Source organism: Urocitellus parryii, chromosome 9 (genome assembly GCF_045843805.1).
Source record: "Urocitellus parryii isolate mUroPar1 chromosome 9, mUroPar1.hap1, whole genome shotgun sequence".
Taxonomy (NCBI): Eukaryota; Metazoa; Chordata; class Mammalia; order Rodentia; family Sciuridae; genus Urocitellus; species Urocitellus parryii.
The window spans coordinates 99,534,481-99,558,683 of record NC_135539.1 but is presented as its reverse complement, the minus strand read 5'-3'; the positions used below and the strand labels follow the sequence as shown (position 1 = coordinate 99,558,683).

At 34.3% G+C, this 24,203-nt stretch overlaps 1 protein-coding gene and 1 non-coding gene across 4 annotated transcripts in view; both read right to left on the bottom strand.

Annotated features, from left to right (window-relative positions):
* The window catches only part of Rab3gap2 (RAB3 GTPase activating non-catalytic protein subunit 2), a 103,747-nt gene that overhangs the window by 22,139 nt on the left and 57,405 nt on the right, over positions 1-24,203 (bottom strand). For all 3 annotated transcript variants that reach the window (XM_077802831.1, XM_077802833.1, XM_077802832.1), the window contains exons 10-23: positions 18,281-18,429; positions 17,251-17,330; positions 17,011-17,100; positions 14,966-15,105; positions 12,892-13,108; positions 11,888-12,031; positions 11,594-11,676; positions 11,178-11,242; positions 7,316-7,406; positions 5,105-5,232; positions 2,356-2,569; positions 1,872-1,969; positions 963-1,068; positions 211-371 (exon numbers count right to left, since the gene is read on the bottom strand). In XM_077802831.1, coding sequence (XP_077658957.1) covers positions 211-371; positions 963-1,068; positions 1,872-1,969; positions 2,356-2,569; positions 5,105-5,232; positions 7,316-7,406; positions 11,178-11,242; positions 11,594-11,676; positions 11,888-12,031; positions 12,892-13,108; positions 14,966-15,105; positions 17,011-17,100; positions 17,251-17,330; positions 18,281-18,429 — 1,766 coding nt within the window. The remainder of the gene's footprint in view (positions 1-210; positions 372-962; positions 1,069-1,871; positions 1,970-2,355; positions 2,570-5,104; positions 5,233-7,315; positions 7,407-11,177; positions 11,243-11,593; positions 11,677-11,887; positions 12,032-12,891; positions 13,109-14,965; positions 15,106-17,010; positions 17,101-17,250; positions 17,331-18,280; positions 18,430-24,203) is intronic.
* On the bottom strand, positions 23,273-23,403 carry LOC113182205 (small nucleolar RNA SNORA36 family). The gene has a single exon (XR_003300695.1). It is a non-coding gene; the product is annotated as a small nucleolar RNA SNORA36 family (small nucleolar RNA).

The following is a 24,203-nucleotide window of genomic DNA, read 5'->3' as shown; positions in this document are numbered from 1 at the left end:
ACAACATCTGAATAAACAAATTGAGGGCAGCACTCCAAATTAGCCCCCCTCCCCCCAAAAAAAACTTTAAACAAATAAGAACCTGATGGACACATATTTTAAATTCCATACATTCCATGAAACTGAAGAAAAGGAATTCCCAGGAAAGGAAAAGCATCCTCTTTGCCAAATGGATAAGTACAGAGCAAAGCCACACCTTTGCCAACTTACTTTTTTCTCTGTCATATTGTTTGATAACTGTGCAGCAACAGAATGCCCAACATGTGCAGATAATAGAGCAGCTCCGTTGTTCTCCGCCTGAATACAGGCCATGCGCATCTGCTGCCACCAAGGGGACACAGACTGAGAATCCCAGGTTTCATCAATGGCCACTGGAGGGATAGGAAGAAAAGTCCAAAGTAAATTCTCATCTTGTTTATTTTTTTTTCTTATCTTTCATGTGTAAAGCTAAATTTCACAAAGATGTATTGGTGTATTTCTGAATGAACTGATAAATCTTATAACCTATTTTATTTTGAACACTTACATTCCATTTCTTTATACTGTTAGTCATCTTGTTTCTGAATCAACATTAAACCCCTATTTGCAATATTTTCATCATTACTAACCAAATATCTTAATAGATTATTGTTCTGATAATCATAAAAAATAAAAAAAATTACTTCCACCAAAGACTATTCAATTTGCCCGAGTTAAGAAAATGTGTTATTCATCTCATGTTACATTTTATAATGACACAAAATTAATTTTCATATAAAGCATACTTCAAATGTATTACAATTGTTCTATTAATACAAAAAGAATCCCTATAGTGAATTGTTTTGTACACTATAGCCTTCTTTCATTAAAACTCTCCTCCTTGCCTATTTCTGTGGTATTTCAAACACCAAATATTGTTTCTAAGAACAGCAGCCCAAATTCTGAGAATGGTTAACTACACACAGTATGGAGCAGCATCCTACCTTTCATCTTGCTCAGGAGGGACAGCATCGTGTGAAGACAGCAGACAGACTGTGGTTTATCCAAAATATCTTTTTCCTTAGAAAGCCAAACACTCAGGAGCAAAGACTGAAATCAAATGTAAATCTTTTTCAGATCTTGCGCTTTCCTAGATGGCACCCTGTACACATAAATGATGCAGCCTTTTGAATTGGCTACTTGGTATATTGTGTAACATGAGGGTCAGAATGAGACAGCCTAAGAGATCCTTCATATCTGCTGGATACCTAAAGTTTGCCAATTTCTGTTTTGTCTTTACCCCCAATTCAAACCTCTTTGTAGGAGCATATTACCAGTAAGGATGCTACCATGTGTGAATTTGCTGTGGATTAGTGAAGTGGCCACTGTCGGCAGGTATGAGTGAAGAGAGTGAGCTGTGAATCTTGCCCTTGCCTTGGCTGTACCAAAGATGCCATGGTCTTGGCAATGGAGGACAAGTACACGAGACCACCAAACTTTCCTTTTAAAATCACTAACAAGCTATGAAAACCATGTTTTAAATAAAGACATCTAAGTAAACAAAGTGACTTTTAACATACCTATCAACCAGTGTATTTATTTAAGTTTACAACAAATTTAATTTTAATAACTGTCTCATTGTTTTGTGTGCATGTGTGCTGTGTGGGCAGAGTGGAATTTATTTAATCTTTAGGCTCACCATTAGGTTGCCATTAGACTCACTCTTGATTCCCCTCCCTCCCTCCTCCCACCATATATATAATTCTATTAAATTTCGTGATTATAATTTGATCATTCTTAGGAGGTTTTTAAGTATGTTCTACAATATGCTAAAAGTAAACTATTTTTAAAAAGATAAACCCTGGTAGCCAACATTTGCAAAGAATAGCAACATCCAGTAACAAAAATCTTACCAACAACAGCTGAGGGCTAAGTCCAGCAGACTCCAAAGTGTGACACATATCCTCAGTGGAGCTTTCTCCATGCAAACACTTCCAAAAAAAGAAACTACCTAGCAAAACAAAAACAGAACACATTAGCCAAGGGATAATTACCATCTGGACTAACAATTATCCCAAGATGCAATCTAGAATTCCAGAGGAGCAAAACAGTATGACAGAAGAAAAATTAGCAGTTTAATATGCCTAATTTATTAAAGGAGAAAGCAAATCATTATATGTTTAACACTGTCTCTTTAATATACACCTTACATAACAGAGTGCATATGTAAGATGTATCCAGAGTATCTTTTCTTGACCAAAAAGTATCAATTTAGTTCTTTGACTTTGTCCTAAAATTAAATGGACCAATCTACAAGATGCTATATGCTCCTACCTGGCTTTCTTCTAGAAAAGGGCAGTAATAAAAATATAAAGAGCAGTGTATTATTTTGCCTACCTAAAGCCACATATTCTTCTTCACTTATCTTCTTTATGTTGAGCACATCTTTTTCATATTCTAAATATTCCAGAAACGTCTTTATAGGCAACACACCATCCTTATCGTCAGAAAATCGGACAGTAGTTCTGGTGTTCTCTTGTTTATATTTCTCTAATAATGCCTGGAGCTTAAGTAGTTCTTTTTCATCAAGCCTTAGTAATATAGCCAAATCCTTAAAAAAAAAAAAAAAAAGTTCTGAATACACCATGTCTCTCTAAATATGCCACGCGTGTCAAACCCTATTATCTGAAATGATTTTCAAGGCTGTAAGAAAAAGATGACATTTTTATTAATGTGACAGCTATAATGGACTCTGCTTAAAACTTTACACTCAAATTACATTTCATGAATGGTTATTTAAACAAAATAATCTTGAAAGTCTACATACTACTACTAAAACTACCATTTCAGGTTTGAGAGTCCTCAATATTCTTTAAAATGTTAGGATTTCAATAAACAGGTATCATTGTATAATCACAAAAAAATTCAAAAGATATCAACTGACACTCTTATCATTCTGAAAAAAACTAAAGAACTATTTAAAATTAAATGCTTATATACTAAACAACATACATATTATTAAAGAAAAATGGGAAACAATTCTCACTGTATTTACACATAAGTCCTCTGTGTGGCTCTCAGGGACACAAAGATTTAAAAACCACAGATATTACCCACCAGCATTTTAACTACTTTGATACACCATAGATGCAGAAACATCTCTTCATACTACCATCATTTTTCGAAGAGTACACACACAAATCCCATATTTGCTGCAGCAAAGTTTCCTCCATGCTACGTAAGTAAAGTCACTTTCTTAAATAAATTTAATTCATTACTTTAAGCTATTGTTTTTAAAGACAAACAGCAAGCCGTAAAATGCTATTAAACACAAACCAGTAGTTCAGCACATTGAGTTACATGTATTAAGCCCCACAAACAGCAAAAAATAAAAATTCAGATATGAATTTTAGTTTTGCATGTACAAAATTAGCCCTTTGGCCTAGAAACTGGCAGTATCTTCTAAAAGCATCCAAATAATTCTATAGCAAAATACAATTTTAATTCTTTAAAAGTGCTTTTAAAATAACAAATAATAAAGAATAATTTGCCAACTGATTTTCAAGATTTTTGTGATTCTTTATCTCTGCACACTATGTGGATGTATCAATCAAGTGAAAATGAATTCTGTAAGGGGCTACATATTGAGCTATCAAGTGGAAATTAATTCTATAGATGATTATTAATGACATTAAGTTGTTAAGTATATTTTTATAGTAGATGGACACAATACCTTTATTTTATTTTATGTTATGCTTAGGATCAAACCCAGTGCCCCATACTTGTTAGGCAAGCGCTCTACCAACTGAGCTACAAACCCAGCCCCAACTTTTTTTTTTTTTTAGGTAACAACTTTAAAAAAATAAATATTTGGTCAATTCCTGAAAAAGAGTTTTGGATTCAGGCGTTGAAGAACCTAAAAAACTGGTTTGCTGGGGCTGGGGTTGTGGCTCAGTGGTAGTGCGCTTGCCTGGCATGTGCAAGGCCCTGAGTTCGATCCTCAGCACCACATATAAATAAAGGTATTGTGTGCAACTACAACTAAAAAACAAATAAATATTAAAAAAAACCTGGTTTGCCCATTTTTAACATCAACTACAGAATATCATCATGAACACAGTATTATTAAACTGCTATATAAAATCCATCTAAAATCCCCAAAATTAAAAACAATATTAGAATGTGTGGGTTTAAAAAAATCTTCCCTCATTTTTCTATTTATAAAAATTTTATTTGTATGTATGTATATTTAAAATAAAAGATTTCTACATAAAACCTCACTGAATTTTCAAATATGCCAGATATTTTTCCCTCAGGACTAAGGATCAAACCCAGAACCTTGCATATGGTAGGCAAGTACTTTACTACTGAGTGACATCCTCCTAGCCAGACAATTTTAAAAATGCATCATCAATAACTTTGACAAATCACAAAAATCATTTCAACTTACTCAGGTAAGTAGAGGACACGAAGTCCCAAGGTTGGGCACCTGCCTAATGTTATAGTTATTTTCTCGTAAGACACTATTTTTCTCTATTTTCCATTAGGATTAACTTTATTTCTCTGCATAAAAAACAAGAATTTTGTACACATTCCTCAGAAATAATACTATACTATAGTAAATATTTTAAGGGGCTGTCTCAAATTTGTTTTATAGAATAATACAACATTTATTGTAACTGTTTTAAATACTATTGATATAAGGTAGAATTTTAAGAATGTATTTCATTATGTAATACACAAAAGAGCTAGCTTAATTGTTTGCTAAGAAAAACCGATCTCTTCTGTTTCACAGAATTATGTTTTTCATAATAAGAAATTATAGTTTTATAATATCAGCAAACTTAAAATATTTTCACTGGAAATCTTTTCTAGAAGTTGTTTTATTTATAAGAAGTCAACTTTAAAAACTGTGTTGAGAAAAACCAAGTAAGTCTAGAGTAATAAACATTAATTAATAATAAAATTTTATATTCTCATATTAGTAGTATAACTTTAGCAGCTAGGCACAGAAAGTCAGTAGGGGCATGGTAAAGAAAATTTAACTTCAAAAAAAACTTGATTTTTCTACTACTTTATAATTTTGAAAATTAAACATATATCAAAGAGACTATTTTGTATAATACTAAAATTTTGGATTACTCACATTATCAGAGACTGGTGTATCTGAATGAAAATCAAGGGAATTCAACTGATTGACAGACTCATAAAGATGTAGTAATTTCAGTTTACTGGCACAAAATTGTAGCAATCCTTCATCAACAGACTCAAGTTCTAAAAGGCAGAAGGAAAAACATTCAATGTTCTGTTGTATTAATTATTGGAGTGATCAAACAATAACAGATTTTGAAAGCAAAGGTAATTTTTCCATTATGGTAAAATGTATAACTTTCTAAATGAAATGAAATGCTCTAATAGTAGGAAGGAAAAGAAATGGGGGGAGGGGCAGAAAAAATAATCTGGAAATCCTTTGAAAATGGTTTCCCTCATCCCATAACTACTATGCCCTGCTATGCTCACATACTGAAGAAATTCAATTACAAAGTTGCTTGACTCTTATTATTATGATGGTCAAAGATAATAAAATTCAACTAGAAACTATGAACTGTGACAAATTTTTCCTCAAGAAAGGCTCACAAATAGATTGAAATTAAAATTCCATTTAAGCACACCCCCCATTAGGTTTTATTTTGTTCAAGATTAATGCTGAGGAAATATTTTCTAAATACATTTCTGAATGAGATTTTACATATTTATATGTAATATAAAACAAATATTTGTTCTTTGAAAAGACAGACAATGAAAAGCCCCAAGAAATCTCATTTAGGATGCGGTAACATAGAAAACCGTCCAGGTTCTTATTGATAACAATAAAACTCAGCAAACAAAACACTGGAAAATTTTAGGAACCTCACTTTATGGGTTGAACTTGAAACTGTGATAATCGTACAGAACTCCCAACAATGTTTGGCTTATTCCCAGCCCAGTGCAAGATAATGTTTCATTTAATAAATTTTGATATTTTGTTAAAACCTTGAGGGGTGGGGGGGCGTTCTGTTGTCATCTATTGTGATTTTTATTTCCTTTTTTTTTTTTAAAGCAGGTAAAATAGCACTTTAATGAAGGGCTATTATGAATACGGACCATTAGCAACAGCATCTTACAGTAAGAGAGAAAGGCTGGATTCAACTTCCCAGTACACTTCCTTTTTTTTTTTTTTTTTTTGGTACCACGGATTGAACCCAGGGGCGCTTAACCAGTGAGCCACATCCCCAGCCATTTATTAGAGACAGGGTCTCACCGAGTTCCTCAGGGCCTCACTATGTTGCTGAGGCTGGGTTTGAACTGGCAATTTTCCTGCCTCAGCCTTCAGAGTTGCTGAGATTACGGCATATGCCACTGCACCCGGCTCCCAGTGTGCTTTTTAAAAACAAATATTCTAACCAGTTCTGCACACTAAGGAGTTCATTGTTTACTGAAAGTCAGCTTTATATATGTGTTGGGAAAAAGTTAATAGTAAAAGAGTCTCAAAATTAAGAAGCTTGAAATCCTGAAAAATATACTATAATTTGTTTATTAAGTTACCATTGGTTGGCTTATACATAATTAAAGAAAAGTATAAACATAAAACTATATTCATATAATTATCATGGCTAGTAAAAATTCAAATAGATGCACACTACAATTTAACTAATGTTAGGAATTCAGGATAAGTTGAATTTTACTAGCTTACTACAACTCTATAAGAATAATCATGTCTCAACATTTTATATTGGTATCTTTTCTCACAATAGTGAGACTCATATAGAAAATGTTTTCAGCCAGCACAGAAGCGCATGCCTGTAATCCCAGAGGCTCAAAGGCTGAGGTAGGAGGATTGTGAGTTCAAAGCCAGCCTCAGCAATTTAGCGAGGCACTTAGCAACTCCTAAGACTCATCTCTAAATAAAATATAAAAATGGGCTGGGGATGTGGCTCAGTGGTTAACCGCCCTGGGTTCAATTCAATTCCTGGTACTACTACTACTACATTTTATATATATACATATATTCCCCCCACCCCCACCAATAAGAAACAGAAAAGGGCTAGAGGTATAGCTCAGTTCATAAAAGTGTTTGCCTAGCAGGCACAAGGCCCTAGGTTTGATCCCCAAAACTGTGAAGAAACAGAGAGAGAGAAAGAACAAAATCACATGAAGATCAACTGTATACTTTAGAGATGTGGAATAAAAAAGAACTTTCCTTATTTTTCATGTGTATTATTTCTACATTAAATAACATGATAGTATCATTTGCCTTATAATGAGAGTGATAAAACTTGAAGTGTAAACAATCTCCAATGAATATAAACTCTATTACCTTGATTTTTTAATGTGTCCATTAAAGTCTGAGTGATGTTTCTAAGGCAGGAAAATGGTAAACGTTCACTTGCCAAAATGCTTTCCAAGGCCTAGAAGAAAGATATTGAACAATTCTAATAATTATAAGACATTTTTTAAAGTTTTATATTTATATTTATGCACCTAAATTTTCACTATCCCAAATTTCCAAGGGAAGCTTCATAGTTAAGTTGCTGTAGTAAACATACTTAAGAATTAAAGGTGAGGGCTGGAGTTGTAAGCTCAATAGTGGAGCTCCTGCCTAGCATGTGGTGAGGCACTGGGTTCAATCCTTGGCACCAATAAAAGTAACTAAATAAAATAAAGGTATTGTGCCCATCTACAATTAAAAATATTTTTTTAGAAAAAAGAATTAAAGGCACATCATAAATAACATGTAATCAACTTCATATCATATCTCATATGGTATGATGACAAAAAAGTTCAGGGTGAGAATAAAACAACCAGAAGGCAAGTGCTGATCAACAGAATGGCCAAGACAAACAGAAACAGAGACAAAGCCATTCATCAACAAGAAGAGTCTGAGCAAGCCTCTACTATACAGGCATAAATAAAAAGAGGTTACTGTCATGCCGATAATAAAAGCTGACAATTTAGTTATAGCTTAACTACTGCATATGTACAGGTGAATCTAAAGGCCAAGCTAGATGGATATAGTATCCACCCTCTGCCCATCTCTCACAATATATAATTTGTTTATTAAGTCACCAACCCTCTAATGTACTTGAGTCTTCTTTCCCCAGTTCCAAAATATCTCATGCCTAATGTAGCAACTATCAGAAACATTGATGGGTTAGACACAGAAGTTAAAAGTTCATATCGTTTATATCAATTTAATATGTTCATTAATTTAAATTGATGAGACTAATTTAAAAAGTGGACTAGGAATGTAGCATGAGACAAATACCACGTTATAACACGATAACTTCCATGTTTGTGAAAGAGAAATGGGGTGGCTCACAATATTATTAGGCCTATGATGGGACAATTAATTATCTGAAGAACAGAAAGAAAGTGACTGAAAGAGGCAAGAACACAGGAAAAATGTAATCTGTCTCTGTTCTGCTTACAAGTGTACATGTGAGAATCTGGCTTACTTTCTCCCTGCTTACTGTAGTCAGTCTCTCAAAATCAAAACTGAATTCTTCTCTCCCTCAAATGTCATAAGAAAATAAGACAACTTTTGCTATCGGGTTTTCCAGCATTTATAATAAAACCCACAGCTTCATACATGACGTAGGGGTACAGTTTTAAAACATACACACACACATACACACACACACACACACACACACACACACACACACACACCCCAAAGAACAAACCAAACAACCAAGAGGATAACCAGCACTATGCTGAAGTTCCCTAATTCTGTTTTTCCATGATGTAAGATAAGAATGACGGCATCAAAGTAGGAAGATTTGTTGGGGTTATGACCCTCTCCATGGTTCCCTAAACTGCCTTTGTAGACATCCTCCTTGTCATCATACTGTGTCATCTTTAATAATTGAAATTTGCCCCAAGAAAAATGAAAGCCAGTTAACAGTCAGTGGAATGGAAACTGGGATTACAAGATACAGACTTTCTTGTTATACAATAAAACAGTAAAAAGTGCTTTTAAAAATGACCACAACAAAAATCACTATTCATTAAACTCTTCTAGTAGAGAGCTGTAAAATAAGAAATACACATATTAGTCTCTACCCAGAGTCCCTGGCATAAAGCTTCTAAAACCCATGTAATTTTCTGAGTGACAGGGGTTACACCCTTCCCATATACTATGCCTTATGCATCTCTTCCATCTGATTGTTAATCTGTATCTTTTGTAATATCCTTTAATATACATGGATAAAAATAAGGAAAAGGTTTTCCTGAGATCTATGAGCTGCTCTAGCAAATTAATTGAACCTGAGGAGCAGTCACAGTCAGAAGTATAAGTGATAGTCTAAAGACATCTACTATGTGTGACCAGTGTCTAAAGTGGCAGGAAGTCCTATGGGATTGAGCCCTCAACCTGTGAGATCTGACTTTCTTTCTAGGCAGACAGAGTGAACTGAATTAGAGTTCACATTGGTCAGAGTTGGGGGAAATTCCCATATTATGAGATTTGGGGAAGTCTGATTAGTGGAAGAAGTATCAAGTAACTATCTAAGAGAATAGGAAAAAACACTGATTTTTTTCTTATATTTTCACAGTAGCATTATTTGAAATGCTGTGAATTACAAAAAGGAAATATTTAGTAAGGTTCTTATTTGAAGGCACTTTAAAAAAGTATAAAGAGGAAAAAGCTGGGAAACTATGAAGTAAGTAGAAAATGTAGTCTAAAGATGAACTATATGGTTCTAATTAAAAGTCAAGGAGAGCTGGATGCAGTAGTACCTCCATATAATCCTGGTGACTCAAGAAGCTAAGGCAGGAGGATAGCAAGTTTGTGGCCAACCTTGGCAACTTAGCAAGGTCCTAAGCAACTTAATGAGACACTCTAAATAAAATACATAAAATGGCTGGGGAGTGGCTCAGTGGTTAAGTGCCCCTGAGTTCAATCTCCCATACCAAAAAATAAAAAGGTTACCATAGCTCAATGGTAAAGTGTCCATGAGTTCAATCTCTAGACCAAAAAAAAAAAAAAAAGTAGAGGAAGAATTCAGGGTTACCTGTGGGGATTTAAGTGTCACACAAGAAATTATAAAGTCAGTACATGAGCTCAATTATGAGGGGTTTATGAGGAGGAGTTGGAGTAAATGTTACAATCTGTAACCATATTACAACCACCAGCCTAGCAAAAGACAACATGACTGAGATAATATCATGAGGCTGTGGAGCACAGGGACTCTCCCACTGTATAAATGCAATTATGAATTAGTACAGCTATTTTGAGAAACAATTTTTTTATCATCTAGTACAGATGAGAAAGCTCATAACCCAGCAATTCCAATCTCAGGTATAAACTCCTGTATGTGTCCACCAAGAAACATATACAAGGATAAGCATGGCATTATTGTTTGTGATAGTAAAAAATTGGGAACAGCCTAAATGTTCACTGGAAAGAGGGAATAAATAACTTAAGAGTCACAGAGTGGAATTCATATGGTATAGAAACAAATCAACAATCACTATAACTACAATTCCATGCATCATATGACGACTCACAAAAACAACATTCAAAGAAAAACAAGTCAGAGAAGACAGAGCATGCCTCCATTTCTATAGTTTAAAGAGAGAAAATGCACCAAGAGGTTTCAAAGAAGTCATAAAGAAATGATGCAACTAAAAAGAGCAAAAGAGAAACACAAAATTCTGAATAGCAGTTACCTTAGGAATTAAGGGGATTAAGGAGAGGCACATGGGGATCTTTAGAATTCCTGGTAAAATTCTATTTCCTACAGTGGATCAGACACGTGTGCTTATTTTACTATTTGTCTTTAATCCAAGCATATTATGTATGAATATGTGGCTACACAAGATCCATGCATTCAAGGGTATGGAAATACTTACATTTTTATAAAAGAGAGAGACCACAGAAATGTCCACATAAACTTATAAGAAGTGATAAACATGAATAAAAACATGAAGACTTTAGCCTGTCATGTTTGGAAGGAGATAGGAAAATAAAGATTTTCTTATTATAAACATGGATGTGTAGCCAATGTGATTCTGCAATCTGTACACGTGGTAAAAATGGGAGTTCATAACCCACTTGAATCAAATGTATGAAATATGATTTGTCAAGAGCATTGTAATGTTTTGAACAACAAATTAAAAAAAAAGAGTGATACACAATTACCCTGTGTTAGGAAAGTTCATATGTGATATACACTTACTTGTTTTTTGGTTGCAGGGTACTTAATATCAAGAATTAACTCCTTTATTTCTGTTTCAACCAAATCTATAATGAGAAAATCAAAGTAGAATTTTCACTTTTTATTACAGTGAAATATTTATCTGAAAGAAAATGAACATTGAACATATTTGTACCATCAGTCAGTCTAAAGAATTTTGGGGTTCTCTCACACTATTGTTATAAATTTTAACATCTCCTAGATGGCACACTTCATCTTTATAGAGCACCTCCAATAAAAAGAACAGGAGATTACAGGCACTCTCACCTCATTCTGAAAAGCAGTTGAGATAGCTCATCAATGCAGTTAAACATTTTGATTGCTCCATTCTGAATATTTATTAATTTTAAAAAATAACAAAACAGTTTACTTCATTGTTTTGATTGAAGGATACCTACCAAGATTGGGAGATTTTGTTTTCAATAACGCTGCTAGTTTCTTTACTAAGTGCATGTCCTTGGCTCGTTCACTCTTCTTATCACTAAAATAATAAACACAACTTATCAGGGAATATGAATTGTTTTTTTTTTCTATTCCTGATACACTCTCTCTTTTTTCTTTACATGCTTCCTATTTAAAGATATGAGTCTAATGATGGAAACAACACACTAACTATAAAACAAAGCACAAGCTAAGGAACTTGAAAAAATTTACAGAGAAAAATCAATCAGCAGACACTCAGCAGATCTTACCTCAGTGCCAAATGGAAAGGAACATTCACGGTTTTCACACTTCCAGACACAGGGTCAACAAGACAGATTTGGTAAGTCTGTGGCTGCCAACTTTGACTGGTAACATTATTTAAACCCATTATTTTGTAGCCAGGATACAGCAGCCTAAAGAAATCACATAAACAATGTGGCAGAAATGTTAGAAAAAGGAGAAATGACAAAAAGTACTTTTACTATAGCTAGGGAACTCTACAGTATCATCAATTCAGGAGCACTAATAAGGCAAGTAAATACTGATATCAAAAACATAAGTAAAACAGGACTTGACTGGCAGTTATACCTTATAAAACTAAATGAATACAGTCAGCCATATGTGTTAATGTTCACCTTGCTTATGATCATCACTAGGAAAATCTGAAGGAACTTTTCATTTTGAGCTTCACAGTGTAAGTAAAGGGCAAATGGCTCCATCAAACTAACTTTCAACTCAGTAGCATATCGTGGTATTTTCAATAATATTTGCTATTAATATGTCATATTTAATTATATACCAGACACAGAAAAAAACAAAGTAAAGAACATTACATAAGACAAGATAATACAAATGGAAGAAATGATTTACAGTGGAAGGGGTAGAGAGAGAGAAGGGGAGGGGAGGGGAGGGGAGGGGGGATAGTGGAGAATAGGACAGACAGCAGAATACATCAGACACTAGAAAGGCAATATGTCAATCAATGGAAGGGTAACTGATGTGATACAGCAATCTGTATACGAGGTAAAAGCGGGAGTTCATAACCCACTTGAATCAAACCGTGTAATATGATGTATTAAGAACTATGTAATGTTTTGAACGACCAACAATAAAAAAAATAAAAAAAAAACATTAAATAAAAAAAAAGAACATTACAATTCTCAAACAATTTGTAATCTAGTAAGTAGCTTTAATCTAATAAAAGCTTTACTTTAATAAAAGTATTCTTATATTTCTTTTTATAGTTGATAAAATGCCAGGGCTTGTAGCTTACCTGCAGTGCTTTCCCACGTTGAAAGCTCCTACTCTAGGTCCCTGCTGTGTGTTCCACACTTCTAAAATTCCCCTTCTTGGTGCATAGATGACAAGGAACTGAGCTACTCTACTGGGACCCTGATTATTTCCAAAGGGGGAAAAGTCCACCTTTTCTGGGACTCTTTCATGGAGATCCTCTACAATTTGAATCCATCCAATTTGTGCATCTCGGTACCCTTGGAGACAGAGGGAAAGAGAAACTAGTTAATTAATCCAGGTTCAGTAGCATCTGGAATACTGGAGGGAAAGGGAGGGTGTCAAAAAAAGCTATAGAAGCACATTATAATTTTATTATGAAATATCTTAAACAGGAAAAATAAATATAATAATCACTGAGTCTTATCAAATTTTAATATTTTGCTAGCTATATTTGCTTCAGATAACTTTTTTTCTTTAAAAAGAAAATATTATAGCTAACACTGAAGCTTCCTGATCAACAAACACTATACCCTGCTTCCATTCCCTTCCTTCCTTTTCTTTAAAAGATTCCCTCCTTTAAAAAATATTCTGGGGAGGGCTGGGGTTGTGACTCAGATTCAGAGTGCTTGCCTCACACATGTGAGGCACTGGGTTCAATCCTCAGCACCACAAAAAATAAACAAAATAAAAATATTGTGTCTATCTATAACTAAAAAAAAATTTAAAAAAAAATTCTAGGGACATTACCAGGTTGGGCTTCAAAATAAAAGCCTAATTAAAAGATAAACAAAAGATCAAATTGATTTCCTGCTATTCAAGAATCTTGGTGGTACACAGACAAAGGGAAAGCATGACTACAGAGGTGATATGAGGGAAATGTGAGAGGAAAGCAGCAAATAGTGCTCTCTTCCATTATGGGTGGTCCATCTCATAGGCCAGCACACAATGGAAAGGAAAACTGACTGCAACTGCTGTGAGGAAAGACAGGCAACAATGCCAGCAATGAGCTCGCCACAGTGGATCTGGGCCATTTGGCATGTCTACGTCTTCTATGGTTAGACAAATCTTGTTGAGAACACAACTCTGATGTTTCAGGACAGAAATGATATATCTTTAACAATGAAACTTATTTCTACAGATATTGAAACATGTGGCAGGTAAAGACTGCCTCTGCCCATCACTGCAAGAGTACTTTGGCAAGAAAGTGATAGTGGGCCTCAGTGTAGTCCAAATAATATTAATGACTTCAAATCAATTATTCCTCACATTGTTAAGAATAGACAAGATTGTACCGTAACTGTGGTTTCCAACCAGTGTTACTATTCCAGATGACTCTAAACAATGGATTATCCACTTCTTCCTTAGTCAAATTTCATTTTATTCAGACTGACAATGTACCCAGTTAAAAGATATTTTTAAGTATCCCTTACAGTTAGGTGTGACCATGTCACTAATGAATTATAGATAAAGACTGGAGGGATTCTGGGGGACTATTTTCAAAGTAGACTGACTCAGTTGGCAGGAGCATCCTTCTTCTCTTCTCCCTCTTCTTTTCCAGAATGCAAAGGAGGAGGCTGGCAGAAAGAACCCTGAGTGGGGAAGCTACATAAAGGAGACTAGCTTCCTGAATATATATATCATATTGATTATGTCATATCAACATATGAATAGCTGAATGAAACTGACATAGTTATTGATAAATTAAGTGGCCTGACCTAAACATACGTATACAAAAGTCAAGTTAGTGAAGATGGATTTGCCAAGTTTTAGTCTTTTAAACCTAAATGATGTGGTGAGAACCTTTGGCTGAAGAGTGGTCTTGGGAAGGAAAATGAATGTAGCAAGGGTGAAAAACTTAATTCTGAATTCAGAAATTGACAATGACAGAACTGAAAGAAAGTGCACAAGGCAAAAATTAAAAGCACTTATGAGGTGATCAAACTTAAAATATATCTCAATTGACTGATCTGATTTCATATTAAAAAGAGAAACTAAAAACACAACGGATTAAATGCTGTTATCAACCAAAAGCTGAAGGACGATAAATGTTGCTCAACTCTTGGAATGAAAAGTTAATTAAGTTTTTTTCTGGATTTTTGTAAGAAAGTAAGTACCTTTCCACATGCGTATTGCAATTCCTCTTGCTACATCTAATAAAATAACTCTGCCAAAATCATCTGTTACTGCTGCCAGTGTGTTACATGGAGACAGACATATACTTTCACCGTGGCGTCTAGAATCTGGAAGTCCAAATCTGTTATTTAAAAGTAAATATAAAGCTCAAATCACATTCCAATCTGGAAACATTGAACAAAAGACTGTATCTGTTTTTACATAAAGAAATATGAACGTAGTTCTGAATTGAGAGATATTTTATTAATTAGTCACATCTGCCCATCACTGCAAGAGTACTTTGGCAAGAAAGTGATAGTGGGCCTCAGTGTAGTCCAAATAATATTAATGACTTCAAATCAATTATTCCTCACATTGCAATAAGAAATACACAAAAGAAATAAAGTAAAAATACAATCCTATGTAGGTTTTCTATAGAGATATCCACAACTTCATATTTTTAGAAAATATCAAGTGTAAGTTTATCCTTCCTTCCTGGGTGCAGTGGTGCATGTCTATGATCCTAGAGACTTGGGAGGCTGAGGAAGGACTAAATTTGAGACCAGCCTAGGCAACTTAGCATGGCCCTCAGCAACTTATTGAGACTTTGTCTTAAAATAATTAAAAAAAAATTAAAAAATTAAAAAAAAAAAAAAGGCTGGGAATGTGGCTCAACAGTACAGCACCCTGGGTTAAATCCCACGTACCCTATCCCAACCCCCCCAAAAGTTCATCCTTCCTTGATTAAGAAGCAAGTCAAAGAAAACAATACCCTTACAACCAACTAAATATTATAATGCTTGCTCCAACACATCTTTTGTCTATTTTAAGTTCTTTTTTTTTTTAATTTTCAATTCTTGTTAAAGTCCTAATCTGTTTTCTTTTTTGCTAGAGCATATTTTGTTGACACCAATATATCTGCCTGTAGCAAGAACTTTCCTTTTTCTAAGGAGTTATCACTAAATTGCTATTGGTCTATTATCAATCTTATTAGAACTATGGAGTAAAATAAGAGATAATGAAAAAGGACCAGGAAAGTTACTTCCAGATAAAGTACCTGAAACAAAGTACTCAAATATTGTCATATCTATCTGAGATATATAGGGTCACATGCATAATTTCTTGATTGTTGAGTCAATTCATGAAAGTCAATAAATTACAGCACAGTATTTTAAAATGAGATGAAAAAGTCATAGAAGATAGACTTCGATAAATTTTACTGACAATTAATTAGTTGGCTTTCTTTAAAAAAGAAGGGATGGGTTCTATTTCCTTTTATGGTGGTACTTTATATTAGGTAATAAGAAATGATTTAAAAATAAAAACAAGCAAAAATCTTGCTCCCCCACCTCCTGCAAAAACAAACAATACAAACAAAAAAATCAAAACACCCTCACAAATACACTAACACATCCTAAAGCATTATTAAAATAAACACAGAAGCACAACCCACTACTTTGAACAGTGCTTAAACACTCAGAACTCCTGCTTTTATTAAAAAAAAAAAAGAAAAAGAAAAAGAAAAACCACTAAGTACATTTTAGCTATCACTTATTTTCCAAAAACTTAAACTAAGTTTGTAGATGTCTGTTAAAAAGTATACTCAGCAAATACATTTTGAGCACCTGCTGTGTAAGAGGGAGAAGGTGTGAACAAAATAGGCAAGAATCACTCTTCTTAAGGAGTTTACATTCTAGTGTGTATGGGGGCCTCGGGTGAACCCATCTTAAGTATTTGCAGAAGCTCTAAAGACTCATGAAATCAACTCAGTGTACTGAAAGACCATAAATAAGTATAACAGTTATTTCTTCTTTCCTTCTTTTTTTTTTGCCCCTTTGGTACCAGGGATTGAACCCAGGGTGCTTACTCACTGAGCCACTTCCCCAGGCCTTTCTATTTTTTACTCTGAGACAGGGCCTCACTAAGTTACATGTCAATCCTCCTGCCTCAGACTCCCAAGTGGCTAAGATTACAGGTATAAGCCACCACACCCAGCCATAACAGTCGTTTCTAAAAATACCAAAAGTGACAAGCATGGCAGACTTGCCTTACAGCTAATGGGGTAGCTGGCTCCATCTTTGGCTTCTGCTTTTGGACAGCTTCTTCTTCGTGCTTACTTTTCCAACCAAGCCAACCACTGAAACGAAAGAAAATTTAAAATAAAACCAGAGCTTCAAGAATTCTAAAAGAAAAAATAAAAATTAAAAAAAAGAATTCTAAAGTGCAGACAATCAAAATATAAGGTAAAACTAAGCTACACATAAATTAAAAATTGTTATTTAATTACCTGGCAGCATTAAATAAAGCAGAAGTGAGTTTACTTGCAACTGCTAGTGCAACATGGGATAACAATGGTTGTGTGCTTCCCTGAAAGAGAGGACATTTAAATGAGAAAACTCAGCAGCTTACAAAGAAACAAAACCTACCTTCTAAATAAGAATTTAGAATGCTCTGAAAAGATGTAATTCCTGAACTAGTAGCTCACCTTCTTTCAGACAGTAAAAACTTTATTTTAGAAGCAAAAATAAAATCACTAGTAGTCTATTTCACCTTTAGGATTTCTCTCATTGAATTGTACCTTAAAGTAAATGTTAAATTAAGACACGAAGACAACATTATTATAGCTGAGCTATGGATTTTCCATCTATACACAACTGGCTCTTTGCCCTATTTTTTTCTTTTCTTTTTAAAATAAATTTGTATAAAGTAAAAAGATAATTTGGACAATTTTGAGAGGACTGCTTTTTAAGTGAGAAATAAGAGCTGCCAAATTTAACACCTAATTTTTCCATATTTTAGGAAGCAATTTTTGCCACTTCTATCAGCAATTTATTCTGTTTTTACAATTCTTCATTTATTTAAATCCCTGGTGGGCTGACATAATTAACAACCCTGAGCTTCTGACTATTGCACCAATATTTAAAAACTGAGTTGTCAAAGAACTCAGGACTTTAGAAACAAAGAAATTTGCTTTACCTTATTTATTCTATTTTACCTTTTTAGTTAACCTAAAGAATTTAGAAGAAATGTAGTTCTGATTAATTTTAGCTTCAACTGAAAATTAAAAATGTAAACTGCTTAGGGACTGAGGCTGTAGCTCAGTAGTAGAGCACTTGCCTCGCACATGTGAGGCACTGGGTTTGATCCTCAGCACCACATAAAAATAAAGAAATAAAGATATTGTGTCCTTCTACAAATAAAATTTTTTTTAAAGTGAACTGCTTAATCTTTCTAAAGCTATGTTACCATATCTAATTTTTAAACAAGTTGAAAAAATTAAGAGTGGCCTTACTCATGATTAGTAATGAAACTCATACCTCTAGAGCATAGAAGAAGCCAGTAAATGGATTGGACCCTACAGTGATATACTGAGACATGGCAGGTGGACTGTTTTTAATTGTTGCATTAAATCCACCTATATTGGAAGCAGTCTTCATTTGATCAAAAGGGGACAGAGTCATAATACCTAATGATACAAAAACAAAAGGAAAAAAAAACACATGATTTGAATGCCTTGAAAAGACACTATCATTTTAGGTCACTACAATTTCACTTTTATTTTGAAATGCTGAATGTTTGGTTTTAGTTAACAGATAAAAGTCATTTTTTAAATTATAAAATCAACATTAGAAAATGCTCCAATATTAAAATTCTCATCCATAATTTCTCCAGCCTATAAAATATTACAAAACCATGATTTAAATATTAACATTTTGAAAATAGATACAAACTTGAAAGGTAGAAGGAATATACAATACATCTATATCCCCAGGTTCACTTCTTAGAGGCAACAACTAATAAGTTCATTATGCTACCTTCTAGAAGTATTGCATATACACAAATAACTGCATACCAAATAAACTGATGTGTGCCTTGCTTTTTTTTATTTAATAAAATTTCAAGGAGATGTATTTCATTCTTCTTACTCTTAGTATTCCCTTCTATGAACATACCATAATTGATTTAACCTATTAATAAATATTTAGGTTGTTATCCACTTTTTGGTACTACAAAGAAAGCTGCAATATATCTCCTTAATGTGTCTTTGCACACTTATTAAAATTATCTACATAGTAAATTCCTATAAACAAAAGTGCAAAGTCAAAGGAGATCTGCATTTTTAAAATTTTTTTATTTATATATGACAGTGGAATGCATTACAATTCTTATTACACAAATAGAGCACAATTTTTCATATCTCTGGTTGTATACAAAGTATATTCACACCAATTCGTATATTTATATATGTACTTTGAATAATAATGTCCATCACATTCCACAATCATTTTTTATCCTATACCCCTAAATGTGGCCTATATACACAATGGAATATTACTCAGCAATAAAAGAGAATAAAATCATGGCATTTGCAGGTAAATGGATGGAGTTAGAGAAGATAATGCTAAGTAAAGTTAGCCAATCCCCCAAAAACAAATGCTGAATGTTTTCTCTGATATAAGAAGGCTGATTCATAGTGGGATAGGGAGGGGTAGCAAGAAAGGAATAGACGAACTCTAGTAGGGCAGAGGGGTGGGACAGGAAAGGGATCTATATTTTAAAAATTTTACTAAGTATTCTCATACTGCATTCCACAGAGGTGGTGATAATTTATATTTCCTCCAAAAACTGCAAGAGAGTACGTATGTTAACAGTAAAAACGCACTCTTAAACATCTACTTTGTAATCTGTGAATCCTGTTATAATGAAGAGCTGCTTTTCATTTCCAAGGCTTTAAGAGCAAAAGTACATAGCTTGAATGCTGATATTCACATGCCTGTGTATAGTAGAGGAATAACCTGTATCATTTAAACTCACCTGGGTGGCAGAGAGAGAAATGGGGAAATGTGAGATTAGGCATGTGGGAAGTACCCCTCTGCTGTTAGATTCTAACATATGTAGACTTAGGCAATATCTCAAACTTGGGCATTCACACAGTACACGGAAACACATGTTGACAGGAACTACACTCAAATGTATCATAGAATGCAAAAAGAATTATTGTCCCATTTTCTGTTGTTCCACATACTGATTTTCATATATAGGAACTACTTCTAAATGGCCCTGTCAAAAAGTACACTGTTCTTGAAGAGAAATCCTGGGAAGGGAAATTCTTTTAGTAAGTTCATATGCAAACCATTCACTAAATCTAGGCATCTAAGGATTAAATAAATCCTTGTGAACACTGGACTATTCTAAAAAGTCAGAGTCTCACATTCATGAATGAATTCGAGATTTAACATATAAAGATTTTTACTATATGATAAAATTTGTAGAATAGATCAAAGGATGAAATGATGGTATACAGATTGAAATTTAAAGTTTAAAAGAGCTTTTGTTCATATTCCCATGCAATACAGGTGGAGGATATAAATGGCTACAGGATATCCAGCAGACAATTTAGCAATATATACCAAATGTATTAAAGGAATTGATTCTAATTTATTCTAAAGAAATAGCCGATTTTTTTTCTATTCTTACCACTAATGATATTTCCCTTCCCACAACTTAAGTCATCCCCTTTCAATACATCCCCTTTCAATACTTTAGATTCTATTATCAACGGGACATTCCTTGTAACCATGATGTTAAGCATATCACTTTTTGACCACCTAGCTTTGTATCTTGATTACCTGAGTAAAATCTTGCAATAATCTCACAAATTTGTCTAGTTTCAATTTATCAATCCCACTATTTTCAAGCAACTATTAAGCTCACTTCCTTTCTCTTCCAGCTTAAATTTGTATTCTAAAAAAATCACTCTCTTGAAATTACCCATAATCCGTTGTATCCATCTCCCTCTACACACTCAACTGGTTAAATCTTAACATAGGTTGACCTCAATCTTCTGCCATTCTTTTGAAGGAAAGTAGTTTGATCAATGTCAGAGAAAAATAATACATCCGGGTTTCAAAGTAAGACCCTCAAAAAAAAAAAAGGTCAAATAACACCTAAATCCCACTGTTGTGCTTAATTCCTCCCCCACTCCTAATCTTTTTAAATATGCTTAAAAACAACAACAACAAGCTTTTTGACACTAATTCCCCTTTCTAGATTTTGTTGTCCACATCCTGTATTATTATTTAACTTGTTCATCTGTCCTACATATTGTTACACAGTGGTAGTTGAATGTAGATGACTTGTCTTTTATCACCAATTTTAGCATTCCTTTTCATGGATTAAAGGTAATATAGCCTATTATATCCCCCCTCCTTTTATCCTTCCAAAATATCTGTATCTTCATTTTTTATTAAATCCACATTCAGTTTTTATTAAAATGACATAAATATTACTCATTAGTGAGACAAACTACCTTTTATAATTACATTTCCTTAGCTGTCTTCCTTCCTTCCTTCCTTCCTTCCTTCCTTCCTTCCTTCCTTCCTTCCTTCCTTCCTTTCTCTCTCTCTCTCTCTCCCTCCCTCCCTCCTTCCTCCTGGAGTTATTATTACCTTGTCATTTAGGGTATTCCCTGAACATCTAAGATTTTGAAACACATTAAAATTTGAAACACATTGAACACATTAAAATTCCCCTCAATATAAATTTCCATAAAGTCAATCTCATGGAATACTTTTCTAGGTCTCTTAGTGGCAAATCTCTTTGACAAAGTGATTATGACCAGAGACACGAGTGAAATGAAAAAGAAGGCCCAATGTTTAGTAGTATAAAGATTTCCAGGCAGAGTGAGCAGTAAGTGTAACTTCTCTGAAATGAGAAGATAAATTGGTGTATCTGAGGAACAAGGTCAGTATGCTGGAACACAGTGAGAGAAGGGGTGTGGGAGGACCACAAGCCACATGAGTTCAGGCCTTATCTACCAATGTAAGAAGCACCCAGAAGAGAGATGATATGGAAGAAGAGGAGGAAAAAAGAACGAGCTGGTTTGATGGGAGGAAATCAGAAAGGTGACTTTGGATGTTAAGTCTGAATAAGTGGAAGTGTTCAGAAGCGAGTTGGAAAAATGCAAAGCTCAAGGAAGAGATCAGGATTGGAGATAAAAATGGAGATGCTATGATTTTATGTATTGTTTGTAATTTTGAAAAAAGGGAAAGGAAATATTTATTCTTAAACCTAAACCTAACCTAAATATTTATTCCTAAACCTAAACCTAACCTAACCTGGCTTTCATCCTTACCATTCACCGCAACTGCTCTTATTAAGAGTCAATAAATGGATCTATGTTATCAAAACCCTTGGATCTATCTTTCTTTCTCTTTCTCTCTCTCTTTCTCTCTTTCTTTCTTGAATTCTATGAAGCATTCCACAGCTAACCACTCCCCTCCCTCCCCAATTTATATCTAAAATCCCAACTGCCTTTCTTCCCATTTGTCTACTTGATACCTGTACTTGAATGTATAGTAGTGTCACAAGCTAAGCCTAACATAAATCTCTTCCTCCTCCTTTTTCTCATTTCACTGAGGAGTCTAATCATCCACTCATTGTCTGAGCAATTTTCAAACAGCTCAAACTTAAAAATTAATACACCCTTGATTTTTTCCGTTGTCTTATTTTTAAAACTCATATCTTAACAAGTGAAAATATATCCCATACCTCTCTCCCTCTCTCCAACTCTTCTGCCTCCACCCTAGGCCTCATTTTTTCTTGCCTGAATTATTGCAGTACTCCTAACTGGTCTCCTTGCTTCCTTCTCCAGCCTGCTCACTAAACAGCACCCAAAGAGATATTTTAAATTATAAACCCCTACTTGTAATTTTTGAAAAAAGGGAATAAAAATATTTGGAGTCCATCAGTGTTTCCTACTGCATTTAGAATAAAATTGACCTCCTTATCTCTATGAGATTTGCATCTCTAACCTAAACTTCTCCTGTTCCTGCTCACTCTTAGTAGTCAAGTCCCATTGACCTTCCTTCTGTTTCTTCAATACTGTGTGGTCTTCAAGGACCCCAGGCCTATATTCCTGCTGCTGCATCTTCCCCAAATCCTCTTCTGACAGCTTTTCCCACAGCTGACTCCCTCTCACCCTTCAAGTCTCAGTCTGTGTGTCTTCCCTAGAGAGGGCTTTCCTTGCCAGTCTACCTAAAGTACTCTTTCTTTACTATCATAACCTGCTTATTTTCTTCATAATGCCTACTAGTTATTTGACAACACTGCACTCATTCAGTTTAACTGTTTATGGTTTGTCTCTCCATCACCAGAATTTGGACTTCATCAGGACAGGGGCCAGTCAGTCTTTTATTTCTATTATCCATATTAGTCTCTTGGAAATAACAGGTATTTATTTGTTGAATAACTTAATTAAACCTTTACATAATGACATACATAAAATTTACTGCATCTTTTGTTCTTCCATTTGTAGGCTGGGGATAAATGAATAGAATAACATTTTCTATCCAATCATTTCCCCTAGCCAGTTTCCATGTTCCAAAGTTTAATTAACAGAACAGGGAAGATACCCTGAACTGAACTCAACACTTTGGAATTTTTATATGAGCATTTTTATGTTAGCAAAGGGTAAAGACACAATGAAATGTTCACCAGTGTTTATTACAGAGTATTACACACAAGAACTGTGTAGCAAGTAGAATAAGGGGAACTATATGTCAGATACCTTTTGTTAGCCTCTCTAGATTCAAACTCCTTCCTTTTCTCCTTCCTTCTTCCTGCTCTCTCTCTTCCCGCCAGGGGTCAATTTTTATAAATAATGCTGACTTCCAATTTAATCAGACAATGGGAAGCCCATTAGGAGATTAAAAAGAGAAAGGAAAATGAAATCAGGAAATCCATTTCCCTGGCTCCCTCTCTGAAAACTGGCTATGACTTTTGAGCAAAAGTCATCCTGTTTTCCAACCATTGATTTCCACCACTATCTTGTATGTTCTGAAACTGCTTCCTGCTCTTTTCCCTTTAGACAGACCGGTGGCTAACAGCTTGGCTGCTAAAATACCCTGGGATACTGAACTATCCCTGTGGTTCTGTACACCACATCTTTCTATTCCTAGTTTCTCTGAAAATAAACCTTCTTTCAATTATATTATTTCAAGTGTGCCAGTTGTTTTCTATCAGGATTCTGGCTGATAAGATGTATACTTAGCAAAATTGATATGAAAGGTCCTTTGTGATGCATTAATTGGAAAAGGTTTATAGTATAGTTGGTATGATATAATCCTCTTTATAAAAACATATCTCTGCACATGACCATATGTATATTACACAATGTATTTATAGACACACACACACACACACACACACACACAAGAAAGTCTATAAAGATGGTTATCA